General features: G+C 37.7%; 1 protein-coding gene across 1 annotated transcript in view; it reads right to left on the bottom strand.

Moving 5' to 3' along the window:
* The window catches only part of TMOD3 (tropomodulin 3), a 45,418-nt gene extending 27,163 nt beyond the window's left edge, over positions 1 to 18,255 (bottom strand). The window contains exons 1-2 of the mRNA XM_072808521.1: positions 18,121 to 18,255; positions 13,013 to 13,169 (exon numbers count right to left, since the gene is read on the bottom strand). Of these exons, the coding sequence (XP_072664622.1) occupies positions 13,013 to 13,169; positions 18,121 to 18,246 (283 nt within the window). The 5' untranslated portion in view covers positions 18,247 to 18,255. The remainder of the gene's footprint in view (positions 1 to 13,012; positions 13,170 to 18,120) is intronic.
* Positions 18,256 to 19,457: the final 1,202 nt, after the last annotated feature.

The following is a 19,457-nucleotide window of genomic DNA, read 5'->3' as shown; positions in this document are numbered from 1 at the left end:
CTCCGATAGGTTTTTAAAAACTATAATAATAATATAATATAATACCGCGTTTATGCTGCTCATTTGGGTTAGTATATAAGAATAGTCTCTTGCAATTTTCTACATCCAAGTTAGATCTTCCTGGTCAAGCATTATTTAAAAAATGGCATTTGGTCAATCCACAATGTATCTGTATTAGTAAGGATGTTTTTAACTTCATATAATAGAATACTCAATTAAAAGTTGTTTAAACGGGTCCTTCTCAAGCTTTAATGCATACCTCACTCATGTGGTGATCTTATTAAAGTACAAATTCTGATCAGTAGGTCTGACGTGGAATCTGAGTTTCTGCATCTTGACTAATCTCAGAGGTAATGCCAATACTGATCCACAGACCACTTTTAAAGCAGTAGGAGTTAAAACAACAAGTATTTTTATAATCTCAGTAAACCCACATGTAGGTGGTTGTACACCTGGTTCAGCAGCTCAGTGCTGATATCAAAGATACAGACTCTTTCCATTTTTCTCTTTGGCTATCATCAGCATAGAGGCCTTTGTTCTCAGGCCATCAGTTTCAAGGTGACCTTGGCAACACTAAATGTCAAGTACTCATGCAACAAGGTCAGGGCAGGAAGGAGGGACATAATTGTCAATTTTTATAAGAAAGGAAAGCTGTCCAGATTTCTCCTCAGGTTTCACTGACCAGCGCTGGAAGAGTGCCATCCGCAGGAGTGCCATTTTCATTCTCTTTCAGAGATAGGTTCTGCCAGGATGAAGGGATTTGTGTATTGTTACTGCACAGGCAACTATTGAGTGTATTCAATATTGAACCAGATGAAGTACATCTCTGTGCTCCCTTGATTCCCTGAACATTTTGATATAGCTACACAGACATTCTGCATTTTTGTCTGTCTTCTGTGAGCTTTTCAAGGGCATAGTTTATTATGTTCTCTACTTATTGCTACATCCTTGCCTAGCACACAGCAGCCAAGTCAATTTGTTGAATAACTAATTTGGTGATCATCTCCAGTTCAACTACACCATTTTATAAAGTATAATTTAAATACCCTGGTTCCAAGTTACACAGCAGACTGAATACTGGAACACAGGTTCCCAAACTCTTAATCCAGTGCTTCTTTCAATAAACTGGTGGCTTTCAAATCTAATTTTTTTTAAGCAGTGGACTTTTCCCCTTAAACAAATACCTATGTATAATGATGGAATCTATAACTGATCTCAGTACCAAATTCTGGAGTTCTAATGATTATTAGATAATCTTTTATTATTGGTTCACAGATGAAGGTAAATCCAAATCATTACATCCTGATAACTCCATAGTACTTTTCTCAGTGGTTGACAGTATAATTAAAGTGGCATAGAATTCATGCCTTTAATTGCCATTTTAGGATAATTACATTTTCAGTCTCACCCACATTTTCAACAGTCTATGGTGGCGGGGGGTTGTAAAGATTGGCCACACACTGGGTTCACCTGAGGAACCTAAACAATTCTTAAAACAAGTCCCACCCTAGGGATTCTGATTTAATTGGCCTGGTGTGCTATATGAGACATCTGGATTTTTAAAGCCCTCCTGGGATTCTAATGCACAACAGTCAAGGTTGAGAACCACCAGATTATGGTATTCACTTACTAAACAAAATTACACAAGCTATCAAATAGCTGTCCATGCCTTATTCTAGGGACCAATGGAATCTGAAGCATTATAAAAATCTAAAATGTTTATTTTGTAATCCTCATCTACATTAGCAGCATTATTCATAACTAATTTTTTCCATATGTAAACTTTAGATAATACTTAAAACATATACAAAATGAATTTCATCATAAAAAAACAAAGCAAAACAATAAAATTTCAAAGGGCTTATGGAAATTTTCCTGTGATATAAAATTCTGTTTTATACAGCCCTGAGATAGTTTGGTACCTCACCTGACACTCCTCTTTATAATAAATTCTCTCTATATAGAGGTATTTAGATTGTAGAATATTGTGTTTTTACTTCCTATTTCTTCATGGTTAGTTTAATAATAACACTATAAAAATGATCTTTTAACATATATATATGTTTAGTTATAGAAAATAGTAAGGAGATTTAATTTTATAAGAAAGAATAAACTAGACAGAAATGAAGTTTAATATTATAAGTACAAAGTCTAAGGAGATCCCCCAAATTAATTTATAGACTTAAACAATCCCTTTCAAAAATCTCAGCTGACTTTTTTTTACAGAAAGTGACAAAGTAATGCTAAAATTCATATGGAAATCCAAGGGACCCAGGACAAATAATCTTGAAAAAGAACAAAATTGAAGGACTTACATTTCCCAATTTCAAAACTTAATACAAAGTTACTGTAATCAAGACAGTGTTATGGGGGCAACCTGGGTAGCTCAGTTGAGGCAGGCTGAGCATCTATCTGCCTTTGGCTCAGGTCATGATCCCAGGGTCCTGGGACTGAGTCCCACATCAGGCTCCCTAAAGGTAGCCTGCTTTTCCCTCTCCCTCTGTCTCTGCCTCTCTGTGTCTCTCATGAATAAATAAAATCTAAAAAAAAAAAAAAAAAAGACAGTGTTATGGTATATAAGGAAAGACATCTGGATCAATCAAATAGAACTGAGAGTCCAGAAATAAAAAAACCCTTTATGTTTATGGTCAACTGAATGTCTACAAGGGTACCAAGACAATTCAATGGAAAAAGAACTGTCTTTTCAATAAATGGTGCTGAGAGAACTGGATAGCTACATGCAAAAGAATGAAGCCATCCCCTTACCTCATACCATATAGAAATATTAATTCAAAATGGATTATAGGTCTAGATTTAAGAGCTAAACCTATAATACTCTTAGAATAAGCTGTAGGGGGATCCCTGGGTGGCGCAGCTGTTTGGCGCCTGCCTTTGGCCCAGGGCGCGATCCTGGAGACCCGGGATCGAATCCCACATTGGGCTCCCGGGGAATGGAGCCTGCTTCTCCCTCTGCCTGTTGTCTCTGCCTCTTTCTCTCTCTCTCTCTGTGACTATCATAAAAAAAAAAAAAAAAAAAAAAAAAAAAAGGAATAAGCTGTAGGAGTAAACCTCCATGACCCAGAATTAGGCAAGGGTTTTTAGATATGATACCACAAGCACACGTGACAAAAGAAAAACAGATAAATTGGACTATACCAAAATTTAAAACTTTTATGGGGCAAATGATACCATCAAGAAAGTGAAGAGGAAAATCTGCAGAATGGTAGATCTTTTTCAAATCATATACCTGATAAGGAACTTGTATACAGAATATATAAAGAAAGCTCATTAATTTTTTTTAATATTTTTTTTTATTCATGAGAGACAGCGAGAGAGAAAGAGAGAGGTAGAGACACACAGGCAGAGGGAGAAGCAGGCTCCATGCAGGGAGCCCGATGTGGGACTCGATCCTGGGACTCCAGGCTCACGCCCTGGGCCAAAGGCAGGCGCTAAACTGCTGAGCCACCCAGGGATCCTGAAATCTCATCAATATTAAAACAACTGACTGATATAAAACATCAATAACTTTTTTTAAGGTTTTGTTTTAATCACTCAGTGCTCATCATAACAAGTGTACTACTTAATCCCCATTGTCTATTTCACCCATCCCTTACCCACCTTGCTTCTGGTAATCATCAGTTTGCTCTATAATAGTCTGTTTCTCATTTTTTCTGGTCCCCCCACCTTTGCTTATTTGTTCTATTTTTTAAATTCTATATATGAGTGAAATCATATGGCATTTGTCTTTTCATGACTGACTTATTTCACTTAGCATTATATCCTCTAGCTCCATCCAAGTCATTGCAAATGGCAAGATTTCATTCTTTTTTTATGGCTGATATTCCTCTGTGTTTCAGAAAAAGGGAGAGAAAAGGAGCGAAAGAGAGATCTTCTTTATCTATTCATCTATTGATGAACACTTGGGCTATTGTAAATAATGCTGCTATAAACAGAAGGATGCATGTACCCCATTTGTATTAGTGTTTTTGTATGCTTCAGGTAAATACCCGGTAGTATGACTCCTGGATCATAGGGTTCTAACTTTTTAAGGAACTCCCATACTGTGTCCCACCATGGCTGCACCAGCTTGCATTCCCACTAATAGTGAAAGAGGTTTCCTTTTTCTCCACAACCTCATCAACACTTGTGTTTCTTGTGTTTTTGATTTTAGCCATTCTGACAGGTATGAGATGACTATAGTTTTGATTTCTATTTCTCTGATGAGTGATGAGCATCTTTTCATGTATCTGTTGGCCATCGGAATGTCTTCTTTGGAGAAATGGCTGCTCATGTCTTCTATCCATTTTTTAACTGGATTATTTGGTTTTGGGGTGTTGAGATATATAAGTTCTTTATACATTTTGGATACTAACCCTTCATCAGGTATGTCATTTGCAAGTATCTTCTTCTGTTCAGTGGGTTGCCTTTTAGTTTTGTTGATTGTTTCCTTTGCTATGCAGAAGCTTTTTACTTTGATGTAGCCCCAGTTTATTTTTGCTTTTGTTTCCCTTGCCTCAAGGGACCTAGCAAAGTAATTTTTCAAAACCCAATTTAAAATAGGCAAAAGATTTGAAGAGACATTTCTCCAAAGAAGATATACAGATGTCTAACAGCAAATGAAAAAAATACTTGATATCATTAGTCATTAGGGAAATGCAAATCAAAACCACAATACACTATCACTTCACACCTACTAGGAGAACTATAATCAGAAGGACAAACTAGTGCTGACAAGGATGTGGAGAAACTGGAACCCTAATATATTGCTGGTGGGAATATAAAATGGTTCAGCCACTTTGGAAAAGTTTGGCAGTTCTTCAAATTGTTAAACATAGTTACCATATGACCCAGTAATTCCACTTCTAGGCATACGCCTAAGAGAAGTGAAAACATGCTACACAACAACTTGAACACAAATATTCACAGCAGCTTTATTCATAATAGCTAAAAAGTAAAAACAATCCAAATGACCATAACTGATGAAAGGACAAAATGTGGTATATCCATAAAATGACATGTGATTCAGCCATAAAAAGAAATGAAGCACTGACACATGCTACAACAGGGCTGAAACCCCAAAACATTTTATTAAGTGAAAGAAGCCCATTGTAAATATATAGTGTATGATTCTATTTATGCAAAACGTCCAGATAGGCAAATTTAGAGAGACAGAAAGTAGATTAGTGGTTTCCCAGGGCTGGGAATAGAGGAACGGAGATTGACTGCTAATGGGTAGGTACGTGATTTCTTTTTGGGTGATGAAAATGTTCTAATCTGAAGACTGTGGTAATAGTTGCACAACTCTGCAAGCATACTAAAAACCATTAAATTGGATATTCCAAATGAGTAATCTTATGATGTGGATTGCATCTCAGTAAAGATGTTCAAAAAACCACTAAGGGGCTGATATATTAAATATGGGTTTTCTGTCTTCCCAAGGAAATTTATGTTCACTCCCTAAAATATAAAAAAAGAAGATAATTTTCTGAGGCATATTGAATCAGATAGCAGGTTTGTGCTTCTTACTCAAAATCAGGTGTTTTCTGAGAAATACATCATTATTAGCAAATTACTGGATTGATTCCATGTAACAAAAAATGAGTTTCTAAACATGTGTCCTAATTCAGTCTTTTATCAGATTTAAACGAAAAATCTTAATGACTATGAGATGTTGACAAACATAATAGATCTTTATAATAGTTCAGTTTTGTGCCCTCAATATCTTGCAGAATGAGTGAAATGTTAGGCTTCTATTAGACAGAGGTGTTTTTTATGGTGTTGCTTTTGTAGAGTATGGAAATATACAACAAATTTGATACTGCTTTTACATAAAACTATTAATCGATTAGTATTCCACTTTATTATGATCATCTCGATTCTTTTTTGTTTTTTCAAATCATGGATTATTTCTTTAAAAAAATCTCCATCTCATTCTGGTTAAATGATTTAACACATATGAAGGAACTAGTATATTATAAACATAATAGACACATTAATTATTTCCCCTGCATGTCTTTTTTTTTAAAGATTATTTATTTATTTATTCATAGAGACAGAGAGAGAGAGAGAGAGAGAGCGGCAGACACACAGGCAGAGGGGGAAGCAGGCACCACGCAGGGAGCCTGATGTGGGACTCGGTCCAGGGTCTCCAGGATCACACCCTAGGCTGCAGGCGGCACTAAACCGCTGCGCCACCGAGGCTGCCCTCCCCTGAATTTCTTGCATGTGTGTGTGAGACAGAGACAGAGATGGAGTTTTCCAAAACAAACTAACAACCCAAGAAGACTGAAAACCATATAGTCCGAAGTACCTCTACAGTGGTCCTTAAACTCAGGGAATGAAAATAGGCTAGGCATGGATATTTTTGAAAAAGCTCCCTAGTGAGCTATTTAATAACTCAAATTGATAACCACTAATCTATATGATTAGAGTTCTGAAAAGACTAGAATGAGTTATCCTGGACTATATCTAATTGTACTTTTCCTCTCCTTGAAATATGGTAAAAAAGCTCTGACTTAAAATTAATATATGAATTTATCTGAAATAACATAATGTCTGAAGAAATTACTGTTCATTTTTGTCCTTCAGTAGCCAGCATGCTATCTAAATGACTTTGTTTTCCTTGTTTCACACAGAAAAAGTCCAAAACTGGAATTTTTTAAAAACTGAAATTACTATTTTTTATATTAAAGCAAAATAAGAAAATAAACAATGACTGGATCAGAAAAAAATCTCAGACAAATGAAATGACATGCCCCCCACCCCCACTCCCAAAAGGAACAAAACAAACAAAAATAGGATTATGACTCTTGGTTGCTAAGAATGTTAAAATAGTTCAGTAATGTTTATACAACTATGAATGACAGCTAAGGAAATACAAGAAACCAAGATAAGAATTCATATAATAGCAATTTAAATGCATGGCACTGAGCCATACTCATGTTTGCTCTAAGCGGGGGCGGGGGGGTGGGGAGATCTTGCCAAGACCCTTGTTATTGTCACAAAATCAGTAAGAGATATTGCTAACCAGAGTTAACAATTTTATTGCCAGAATCTTTCTCCACTAGTCCTCATCTCTTTTGCTATGACACTGTTATAGCTACCACAAATGTTGAGAATTATCTTAGTCATAGCTTCCAACCTTGTTGAGCATATAAAAGGTATAATAACAAGAAGCAGAGATGGCTCTTATTTATTATATTTCTACAGAGGTAAAAGGTCCTAGATAATTTTACTGCTTGTTGGTTTATAAGCTACCTGTTCCAGAACAGAAACAGGCAATTAGGCCACTTTAATCTCCAAGGGACTTTGGGATATGCCTGTTGAGCAGATGCACACCAACCTCAAGTCAACCAAATTAAAAAATGAAGGGCAGGTCCTGGAAAGGCATTTTTGTTTTTACCCAATGACACATGATAGCTGCTCAATATTGCAATATGATCACCAATAAACACTCATATATTCAACAAATGTTTAGTTGAGTTTGTGAATACTAGAGACACTGTAAGGAAAATAAGAGATCTTTACTTTGGGGAGATATGATTCTGGAGAGTTCTACTTCTAGCCAAAGTGAAATAATAAAGAGAGGATTTACCCACATGTCTGAAACCCAAAAACGGACAAATATATGAAAGAAGTTTTCAAGGCACTAATAATCATCAGGCAACTAAAGACAGGGATCCATGAGAGATGAGAAACAAAGTGAGTCCTCTGACCGCTCAGCTTCCAGCCTGGAGAAAGTGTCCAGCTGCAGCACGGGGAGCAGGAACCCAGGCAGGGCCTGGGAACATTCTGAACTGAATAGACAGAGCCGACAGAGAGACCAAGGCAGTTGGCATCTGCAGGACAAAATATCACAGAAGAGAGCTGCAGGATCTGGAGATCTACAGAGGGTTGCCTTTAGGTCCTCAGCAGAGCAGTACTTGGCAAATGGTTGAGGAAACTACCTGGGCCAAGGAAAACATACCTGAGAAGATGCCAGATAATAGTGCCTGTGCTCATGCAGGGCTGGGAATAAGACCTGTTCCCAGCAGCCAGACTGTAAAACCTCATAAATCACAGGGCCCTGGGGAGGGAACTCAGAAGGGTCTTTCCCCAGTAGTAGAGAAAAAATTAGCCCTACAATGAAATCTGCTCCAGTCCCAGCAAACAAATCTTAAAAACAAGACCCTAAAAATCAAATCGTTCCCAAGTAACTTAATCATGTCCCAGAATGAAAGTCATGAATATTTACAGAGATACCAAAATATCCAGCACCCAACAAGTTAATTCATAACATCTGAATCTTATTTAAAAAAAAAATTACCAGTACGGTAAGAAGCCCGAATATTTGATCCATAAGGAAGGAAAAATAATCCACCCATTACTGACTTAGATTGCTAAATCAGATGTAAAGTTAGCAGGTAAATATAATAAACGTAATAAATATAATCACATTCCATAGGTTCATGTAGTTAAGTAGAGGCATGGAAGACATGGAAAAAAACAAAAGGAGGAAAAAGGAAACAAAGAGCTGATGGGACAACAGAAAAGATATACCATCCATGTACTAATGAAAAGTAAGATTGGCTGTTTTAATATTAAACAGTGTAGGTTTCAGAGTAAAGAATATTTTACCAGGGGTAAAGAAGATCACTTTCTAATGACAAATGGTCAATTCATCAAGAGGACTTACCAATCCTAAATAAACAACTAATAACAGAACCTCACAGTAGATGATTCTGGAACAATTAATACCAGTATTCAATATAGTATATAAATTATACACAAAAACATCAGAAGGAAAGGAATATTCATTCCCTGGGTATGATTATCCAGGGAAAGTTTCTCATGAAAGGAGGTCTTAATATGAGTGATGAATAATCCATCTGGCTAACTCCTTACCCCCAAAGGAGTAATGAGTGAATCATTCAAAAGACAGAGTGACCATTCTGAAAAGGAGATACCAGCATCTTGCATTACTAACTTAAGCAGCCCATTTCAAATATCAGCTTCGTTGGTAGGGAAAATCACCTTTTCCAGGTGCATATAAGGGACGTTTAGACTCATAAGATATGAATACAAAAATAAGAGCCCATCTGCATCTTGGATTTAGTGGAAACCAATTGCCCATTGGCAGTTACAAAATCCTGTTGATTTAGGCATTATTACCATCTTTCCAGTTTATTGAGGGATGAGGCCTGCCTTTTCTCTAAAGAAATCAGGTATTCAGCAAGGTGAAGGAAGTGAGGGGAAAGTGACTACAGTAAGTTTTCTGGAAAGCTAATGTTATTGTCAATATATAACTTGGAAAGTGTATGAGGAGTTTTTAGTTTAAAATAATCTAAACTTTAAAGGTTAAATTCACCTTTAGTAATAAGCAGGGTAAGGTAGGGCATATGCGGTTTGTGGGAAAGAAATCCAAAGTCATTCCCTTCTCAGGAAGGAGAAGGAAAAAAAAAAAAAAAAAAGCATAGATGACTCTACCCTAAGGGCCAATAAGGAGAACACGAGGCTTGGCAAGGAAGGGAGGAGCCCCACATGGGTGAGTCAGGGCTCAAAAGGAATTCTCTGGTGCACCTAAGTATAGTGTACAAAGTGCATGCAGCATGGCTCTGGTTCACCCGTGAAATAAGTGACACTCAGGGGAAAAACTTAGGCTAGGTTAAGGGTGAAGTGTGATATTAGAAATGCAGAGGAAGACTCCTGGCAAAGAAAAGCAAAATGAGAGTCAGTAAGAAATATTAAAGACCAGGGCAAATTATTTCTCCAAGTGTCAAATTCAGAGTATAGCTCTATACTCCATCTAGGCTGGTAGTATATGCTTCCATTAGATGGACTGCTGAAATTCAAAAACTCATTTCTTTGGTTCTGGACCACTCCTTCAGACAGAAAAATGGAAGTCCCTCATTTGGTAATAACATCACCCGTATGATCCTTTACAGTGACTACATAGTAAAGGATTTTTACAGTGGTTTCACTGTACTCATTAATAATTTTGGTCCACACAAAAACCGTATGAAGTAGGCAATGCAAATATTTAGACTGTATGATTCCTTTTATAGAAATTTCAAAACAGGTAGAATTAACTTATCGTATTAGAAGCTAGGATGATGGTTACCTCTGAGAAGACGGGGAAAAGTGAGTAAGAAGCAGCTGCGTACATGGCTGAGCTCACTATATAATCCACTAAGTGATATCCTTCTGATTTGTGCATTTTCTGTAAGCATGTTACGCTTCAATAAAATGTTTGTTATTTTTAAAAATGCCACAGTCTTAGTCACTGTATCATAGCTGCCCATAAATAGTATTTAACAAACATACACAGCTAGAAGAAACAGTAAAAATATTGAATGTATTTTTATAAAAGATTTTATTTATTTACTTTAGACAGAGAGAAAGAGAGAGAACACAAGGCAGGGTAGGGGCAGAGGGACAAGCAGACTCCCTGCTTAGCACAGAGCCCAACACAGGGTTTGATCCCAAGACCCTGAGATCATGACTTGAGCTGAAATCAGACACTTAACCAACTGAGCCACCAGCAAATACTGAGTGTATTATAAAAAGAAAACTACTGAGGGGCGCCTGGATGACTCAGGCAGTTATGTGTCTGTCTGACTCTTGATTTTGGGTCAGGTCATGATCTCAGGGTTGTAAGATCAAGCCCTGCATCAGGCTCCATGCCAGCCGGGAATTTGCTTGAGATTCTCTCTCAGCCTCTCCCTCTGCCCTTTTCCCCGACGTGCACACACTCTTATCTAAAAAATAAATAAAATCTTAAAAAGAAAACCACTTATTATGAATGCAAAATTACTTGCTTTTTTTAACTCAATTACTTCTGTTTATTTCATATCCATCCAAAATCTAAGAAATAAGGTGAAATTTTAAAAAGTTATAAAAGGAAACAAAAGTTAATACACTCCAGTTGAAGATAGTGTTTTTTGACTTGTCACTCATATTCCTGGAAAGCCCCTATCATTTCTCCCCTCTAATATTTTGTTTTCCACAATTCTTCTCTACCTTCTTTCCTACTTCCTTTAATCCTCCAAGATCTTTTCCTAGGCAACTGGAGATTATGAAACAAGAGCATACTGGGAAGCTTCCTGGGTCAGCTTAGGACAAACTCCGTTCTTTCACATCTCTTATTTTCTCTTTGTCCTCAAATTCCACATTTTTTTCTGCCATCTCTTTTTCTCACATTTCCCCCTCTGCTTCTACCTCTATTCTTCTTACTAGTTATACTCCAAGTTCACTTGAAACACACATAATAGTAAAAGGTGATCAACCAATTATTTATTCTCATAAAATTGTGTTTTCCTATATAAACGGAATTGAAACTATAAACACTGGGTGGTTACAGGTATGGCTATTCAGATGAAAACATAACCAGTAGTCTTTTCTATAAAAAACACAAAGGAACTGGTGCTTTTGCTCATCTTTGTGATTTTTCCACACTTTAAAACTATGCATTGTTTTTTTTTTTTTTTTATGCATTGGTTTTCAATCATTTTTTTGGCCCTAAATATCTGAGGGACAAGACATTCTCATCTTCAACGGTAGTATCATGGTGAACTTTATGAACCAATGTGGCTGGGTATGGTGCCCAGATCATTGGTCAAATATTATTCTGGGTGTTTCTGTGAAGGTGTTTTTTTAATGAGACTGACATTTATATCAGTGAACTTTTAGTAAAGCCATATGTGGTGGGCCTCATCCAATCAGCTGAAGGCCTTAACAGAACAAAGACTGATCTCTTCTGAGCAAGAAGGAATTCTAGGGCCAACTGCCTTTAAACTTGAACTGCAGTTCTTCCCTAGGTCTTTAGCCTGCTGGCCTATCGTATAGATTTCAGACTTAAAAAGCCTCCATAATCACATGAGCCAACTCCTTAAAATAAATCTCATCCCCTCACCAATACACAGCTTTTTGGTTCTGCTTCTGTTTCTCTGGGAAACTCTAATACAAGTAGCTACGGTAGTGATGGTGAAGTAGAGATAAGGGAATTGTGGGGTCTAGTGAAAGAGCAGAGGAGTTGGGGATGAGATAATTTTTGAAAGGCTCAATGCAGACCTCATGAATTACCTACTCAAAAGTCATTTGCTAGATTTCTGCTATTACAGAGAGTAGAATGCTAAAATGAATTTTCCAGCTTCCCTTGCCACTAAGGATAGCCATGTGACAGAGCTGTGGCCAAATTCTTGAGGAGGGCTTCCTTCCCAAGTAAAAAGCTAAAGCCTAACTAGGAGGAAACACTATGCTCTGTTCTTCCTGTCTGGATAACCAAGGATTCAGATGTAAAACCAGTGGCCAGAAGAGCTAATCTTCAGATCTTGCAACCACTGCCACTATTCTCCAGTGCTCCAGACAGATACCCTCAACAAGAGTGCAAGTAGATTCTGGCTTCTCAGGCCAATTGGTACTGAAAGTTGAAAAACTTAACCTCCTTCATGTTGTTTTATATTCAGAACTTGAAAACATATAGCTGTACTCAGTCTCTACTGAGTTTATCTAAGGTCCAAGTCTGCAATGGGAGAGATCTGGACTAGAACACTCCTGAAAGTAATGGGTACAAAACGCTGACACTTATGGCTATGATTTACTCAGGAATGCTGTAGGATAGCCTTTAAAAAAGGGTCTTTGAAAATATGGCCTGAATTATTTTATGGCATTTCTCCTTAAAGAGAGGAGTTAGAGGGGAGCAGTGCTTTGACATCATTTGCATTCTGAAACACACACAAATTTTAAATTTTACCTCAGCACACTCTTAAATTTGTCAGAGAACTACAGGGTTATATATAAAATCACTATAATAAAACCTCACTTACAGATCATTAAAAAGGAACTTACTGGTCCAATTGATGGAAAATGAAAATAAAGTACCAGATTACCTAACAAGTTTTTAAGTCAACAGCATCACAAATCTTTAAGGCTACTAATGATGCATCTGTAAGAACATTATTTCCCCAGACCTACCCTACCTAGAGAAAGAAAAATCAAGTGCTATAAAATAATGACCTCAAAATTCTATGTTTACCTTTTTTTTCTCCAGTGTAGGGCACATAGTCTTCCCTGTCCTTATGCTCCAATGCCTCCTTCTCCAGGTATGAAAGGAGGTGTTCTCTATCAAATGGCCCTGTGGCGGACTTTGACGTCTGGTTCTTCTGCCGGAACCCTGCAGGCAGAAGGGCATTCTGCCAAAGAGAATGAATCAGCCATTATGACCACCAAGAATGCCAACACCATATGCTTCCACAGATTACCCATTTAAGAAAGAATTATAGGCCAGAATGTGACACAAACATACAACACTTCATTAGAGGATTTTAGGGTAGCAATGTAAAAGTGTTCCACACACAGTTTTTATTTATTACGCAGAATTCACTCATTTTTAAAATAAGCATATACCTGTATTCTTCAGAAAGTATTCTACTAGAAGAATACTTTTACTTTTTAAATGTCCTGGATGGTCATAAAAAGGTTTTCTTAATGATTAATAGCTGCTAAGCATAAATGCATATACAGAAAATAATTCTATTACAAAAGAATTTTAAATGATACACGTATTCTTTTATAATGATTTCTATTTCATGGTAAAGACCTTTCAATATAAAAACATGTATGTTGTACAGTAAGATATCAGGACATTAATGTTCACTTGTTTGTGTTTAAACACAAAAGGTTCAACTTTTTATGTAAGTATGTACACATCAGTAAGAGGATGTATTTGCAGCAACCACTGTCACTGCTAGTCATGCATCAAGGCACACCAGAGGTACTCAAAGCAAGAGCTATATCCCTGGGTTTTCATGTAGGTAGTCTTTTTTTTTTTTTTTTTTGTAGGTAGTCTTTTTGAGTGCCTGGAGGGACTGAGAGTGGGGAAAGGGTGGGAGGCAATGGATTAAAGTTGTCTCTTACAAGAGAATTTTCTGAATTTTCACCAAGTCCAGGAATAACAAGCAGTGATGAGACAACATGAGCTCCATCCTTTTGCTTGACAGAAGGCAAAGTGGTGATATTGCTTGTCTCACTATTCCTAGATATTCCTTTGCTTTGGAAATGGAAGGCAGCCTGAGAAGTCACACAAAAGGGCCAGCCTTCTTTTGCAGCACATCCCAAAGTTGGCAATAATGCTGAATCTCCCGTATAATTTTCATTATAAAGGTAGATCTTATATAGATAATAATAGGGAATATACATTTTATAACTAGAAAATACAGCACTTCAACTGTGGCTATTTGCTGAGAACCGTTATTTTCATAAACTTCACCTTTGTATTCTCCTCATGTGATGGTATGCATTACACAGAAAGCTCACCTATAAATATGAAACACAAAGGTCTGTTCTTAACCCTGCACTAAGAGTGTATTTGTAACACAAAACTGTCAGAAACATAATAAGATTTCTACCTACCAACTTTAAATAGAGAGCTACACATGAAGAATACATTCCCAATGAACCATCAAGTCCTACCCATTTTTACTTCCCAAAAAACTCATTCATCTGTTTTCTTCTAACACCATTACTGTTGTTCAAGCTATGATCAAGCTGGCATCGAATATCACGTTAGCTTCTCAACTGGTCTCCCTAGATCAGTTGTCTTATACTCTTCATCCCTCACTCCCACTCCCTGATCTGTTAAGCCTTACCTGACACACCCACCCCATTCTAGCCACACCAGCCCTCATTCTTCTCTTGTGCTTGCCACACACTTCCTTCTACCAGAGGCCTTCTCTAGAAACATTTTTTGTCTATCATTTTTTATTCATTTTGTTAAGATTTTTTTATTTATTCATTTGAGAGAGTGAAAGAGCAAGAACACCAACAATAGGGAGGGTCAGAGGGAGAGGGAGATGCAGGCCCCTCATTGAGCAGGGTGCCTGACTCAGGGCTCAATTCCAGGACCCCGGGGTCATGACCTGAACCGAAGGCAGACACTTAATTGACTAAGCCAATCAGGTGCCCCTGGCTACTCATTTTTAAGACTGCCGCTCCATTTCCCCCAAGACCTTCCATTATATACTCTTATATTAATATGGCATGATTATTTGATTAATGCCTAGCTCCCCCTACTCCTACTAGCCTGCATTGTGAGGGCAAAGACCATATTTGTTTTGCTTACTCTTATATTCCTAAGCCTAGTATATAGTATCAGAATCTATTGTTTGCCCCCCCAAATATTTACTGAATAAAGTTTTGGGGATACTTTTAAAGGAAAATGCTCGTTGAGGCGAATGAATTAAAATTACTTTCCATCACCATTAATAGCGTAAACTGCTCTTTCATGGTGGTAATGATGGAGTTGCACTATTCCACCTGCATGCTGAAGCCCATGTAAAACATTTAAGTTCTAAGTGATATGTTAGCTGGAATCCAGACTCCTTAAATACAGTTTTTGAACACAAAATAAATGATGGGTATCAGGCTTTAGAGGCTATAATCCCATCAACAACTATACTTTATTAGAAGTATACATTAGTCAAGTTAATAGATCATAATTACTTAAGAAACAGGTAAAGAGCTCATTAGAATGACTGCTACTAAAAAAGTATATGTTTCTTCATCACAGTTGCATTTTGTTGTAATGATATACTCCAAGCTTGAAACTGAAAAAATGGCTTTTGCCTAGGCTGGCTGTCCTTGGAGACGTACATTTTGAAAAAATGCACTAAGCTGCCAAATAAAAATATTGAATGAAGCATAAGGAGAGTAAAATAGTCCTCCAAAATATAACAAGGAACTATATACAACCTCTATCTGTTCTTCTCTTACTATCTTCTGAGACTGTATACATTACAGTGGTTTCTCTGCCTGAAGGAGCTGCTACTACCCTTGTTCTCTTTCCTCACATCATCTTTCACTGGCACTCTTCCCCCAAATTTTACCCAACAAGAGGCATGCTATCAATAAATATCACTGTTCTTCTGGTCTCAACAAACAGCATCTGAGGTTGGAGGAGTTGCAACTGGGGTTGGGGAGTTGGCAAAATATGTCCAGACATCAGAACTCAAAGCTTCCCCATACAAGAAGCAGGCCATGGTTTTGCCAATAAGAAAATATAAACCATCAGCTTATACACATCTAGCATAGTGTATGTGTTAATAAGGGTCTCACTAAAAAAAAAAAAAAAAAAAAAAAAAAAATAAGGGTCTCACTGCAGTTTATTTATTTATTTTTTTTTTTTTTATTTTTTTTTTTTTCTCACTGCAGTTTAAAAGAAAGATCACTAGACTCTACCAGAGAGCAGCAAGGCAGTGAGGGATCCACTCTCAGTTCTTTCCCTGATTGTAGTAACTGAGCCAAGTCACCTAACAGGTGCTAGACAAATGTTTCTCAACCGAGGTGTTTCCATAGGGGACAACTGGCAATGTCTGGAAAACACTCTTGGTTGTCATGACTAACGAGAGGAAGTATTAAGTTTTTCATCTTCTGTATTTTATGACACTTTGCCATCTTGGGGGCCTTGTTAATGCAAAAAACTCTCTCTCCCTACCCCTGCCCAACAGTGTGCTCTACATATGAAAACCAACCAATCCAGAGCTCATACCTCAAACTAGCTCCTTTACTGCTCTCAGTCCAAGTCAATATTCCACCTCCTGCCCCATCCTGCTGCCATAAAACACCCAGAACCAGGTAACTGGACAACTGGAGACTACTCCTATGGCCAATGCCCACTGAAATTACTAAGTATCCAATCCTAAACTTGCTCAAACTTGCCAACCCTATCTCATCCGTTCCTTCTCTTGGAAACCATAAGAAAGGTTGTGGGCTAAACTCGCTTCTTCCTGCTTGCTTCTGCTTCCTGACCAAGACAGGTACTTTTTCCTTTGTGGCCCTGTATGCTTCCTGCTCTTGGGAACTGTATATAATAAACTCTTTCTCCATGTTTGTAATCTTACCACAGCTAATTAAAACAAAATTCCAGGTACACTTTTAAACAGGGAGGTGTGCTATTGGTACATAGTGAGTAGAGACCAAGATGCTACTTAAAACACACAGGAGATAACCCCTAAACAAAGAATTATCGAGCCCCAAATGTCAACAGTGTTAAGGGTAAGAAACTCTGGGCTAGATGACCTCTTAAGTGCCTGCCAGTTCTACAACCACTTGATTCAAACAGGTCTGAATTGCCTGTAGAAGATATTGCTGTGGCATGATCAAAACAGTACAGTTATCCTGAATTATCCCCCAGACTTAAAAGTACTGCAAACTTTTCCTTGTGATAACAATTATGGTTAAGGGTTTTGGTCTATGGTATAGATACATTATCCAAGTGCTGAAGTAATGCTGAGAAAAGGAGTATCATTCATAATAAAAATTCAAAAACATTCCAGCAGGAAATAAATGTGTTGTAGTAACAAGAACAATTTTATAAAACGAACTCTATCTCAATTCTTAAAAGGCACTAAAAATCAATGTCTCAGCATAAAGAAACATTTGTAAAAAGAAGAAGCCTAGCAAATAACCCTTACATTCAGGTTAAGTAGCCGTAACCTTTTGGGTTCTCTCCTCAATCACTACCCACCCCCGCTCCCCACCATATATACCAGGGAATAACAATTCAGGCCACATGGGCATTACCTTAGCTTTGTGTAATTTATAAGACAAATAACACCCACTCTGCAAATTAAAACATATATACATATATCCAGGTCTGCTCCACGTGTATTACAGTATTGCGGAATCTAGTTAGATCTAGTCTACTAATGACTAGAAACATTCCATTTGGTCAGTATGTTTCAGAAAGGTAACAGGTAAGGTCACAAAGAACCTTCTAGAGACACTCTACACAGTAGAGAAGTATAGAAGTTCTGAAGAGGCACAGAGGTTGACATACATCAAAGAGCTAATCACCTGCTTCATGACATCAAAAATGTTCCTGCCTGCCCAGAGAGAAAACATTTCTTACAGGACAGAAGATTTCAGAATTTTGAAAATAAGGGTGTTAGTGAAAATAGTTCAGAATAGGCATATCAGTGGAGGCGTGGAGGCAGAAGTGGGGGAACTGAGAAGAGGCAGAAAGTTCATTTGGATAGAGAGAGACGCAGGAGGCGGGGAGTGCCAGAGGAGTCAGGAGAAGCTAACTGCTCAAAAGGAAGTTACTTAGTTTGAAACGGTTTGAAAACGTACTTCATTACCACCTACCTCAGGGTCAAGATCATCCAGAACAGTTTCCAGTTGTTTCAGCTCTGTTTCTGATAGATTCCCGAGGAGCTCATCTTCATCGAGGTCCTTGTACTTTTCTAGGTCCTTCCGGAATGGTAGTGCCATGATTTGCAGTACAGGAAGTCACTTAATTTTTTGCTGTTCAGTACAGGCAAGAGTGATTTCTACTTTTTCTTAAAGCTATAGAGAGAACAAACACATTTCAAATATTAAGTCATCTCCACCTACTTAGATCTATCATTAGGTGGAATGAAATGTAATTTCCACCTGTCATATATTCTTTGTCCATCTATCACATACTACCCTCCTCTATGGATCATTCAATATCCTTACCTTTTATTTTTCATCGATGAAAAAATCAACTGGGAAAATACGCGGAGGAGAGAATGTAAAATTCCAATCTATGAAAACAGCCATTTGGTAGAATTTAGAATTTCTAGTAACTGAGTTTTAGGAGGAAAGAACTCATCATGTGTGCCAAAATAATTTTCCCTTCAATGACTTTCAAATTATTGCTACCAAAGTACATTGCTTAAGCAGCACGTTTAAGACACATTTTTTTTTTTTTGCTGTAAATTGTGTAGGAGAACATTATTTTCAGACTCAATATTAATAAGGGGGATATCAACACACTCTGCCAGTGAGGAGTGGACAGTTGGCACAGGGGAAAAAACTGGTTTTGAAAATGTACACCAAAAAATTCTTTTCTGAAAAGGTGCTTTTAAGGGAAAAAGTACAGCTTTCTGAAAATGTTTCTTTTTTTTTTTTTTAATTTTTACTTATTTATTTATGATAGTCACACAGAGAGAGAGAGAGAGGCAGAGACACAGGCAGAGGGAGAAGCAGGCCCCATGCACCAGGAGCCCGACGTGGGATTCGATCCCGGGTCTCCAGGATCGCGCCCTGGGCCAAAGGCAGGCGCCAAACCGCTGCACCACCCAGGGATCCCTCTGAAAATGTTTCTATAACATACTCCAAACCATGCAGAGATATGTTACCCACTGACTGGCAAGGGTGGTCACAAGCATCTCACTATAGGAAAGGACCTTTACCATTTCTTTTTTTTCTTTTTTTAAGGATTTTATTTATTTATTCATGAGAGACACAAGCAGAGGGAGAAGCAGGCTCGCCTGATGCAGGACTCGACCCCAGGATCAGGACCAGAGCTAAAGGCAGACGCTCAACTGCTGAGCCACCCAGGCATCCCTACCAGGACCTTTGCCATTTCCTCACTGTCTTAATCTTTCCTAAATGGGCAGCCTCTTTCCAGGTACAGCAGAACTGTTCCATAAGGAAAAGATACTTCAAATAAATCC

The sequence above is a fragment of the Canis lupus genome, chromosome 32, assembly GCF_048164855.1.
Source record: "Canis lupus baileyi chromosome 32, mCanLup2.hap1, whole genome shotgun sequence".
In the NCBI taxonomy this organism is placed as follows: Eukaryota; Metazoa; Chordata; class Mammalia; order Carnivora; family Canidae; genus Canis; species Canis lupus.
Note: the sequence above shows the minus strand (reverse complement) of the source record. Positions and strands in the feature narration are given on the sequence as shown.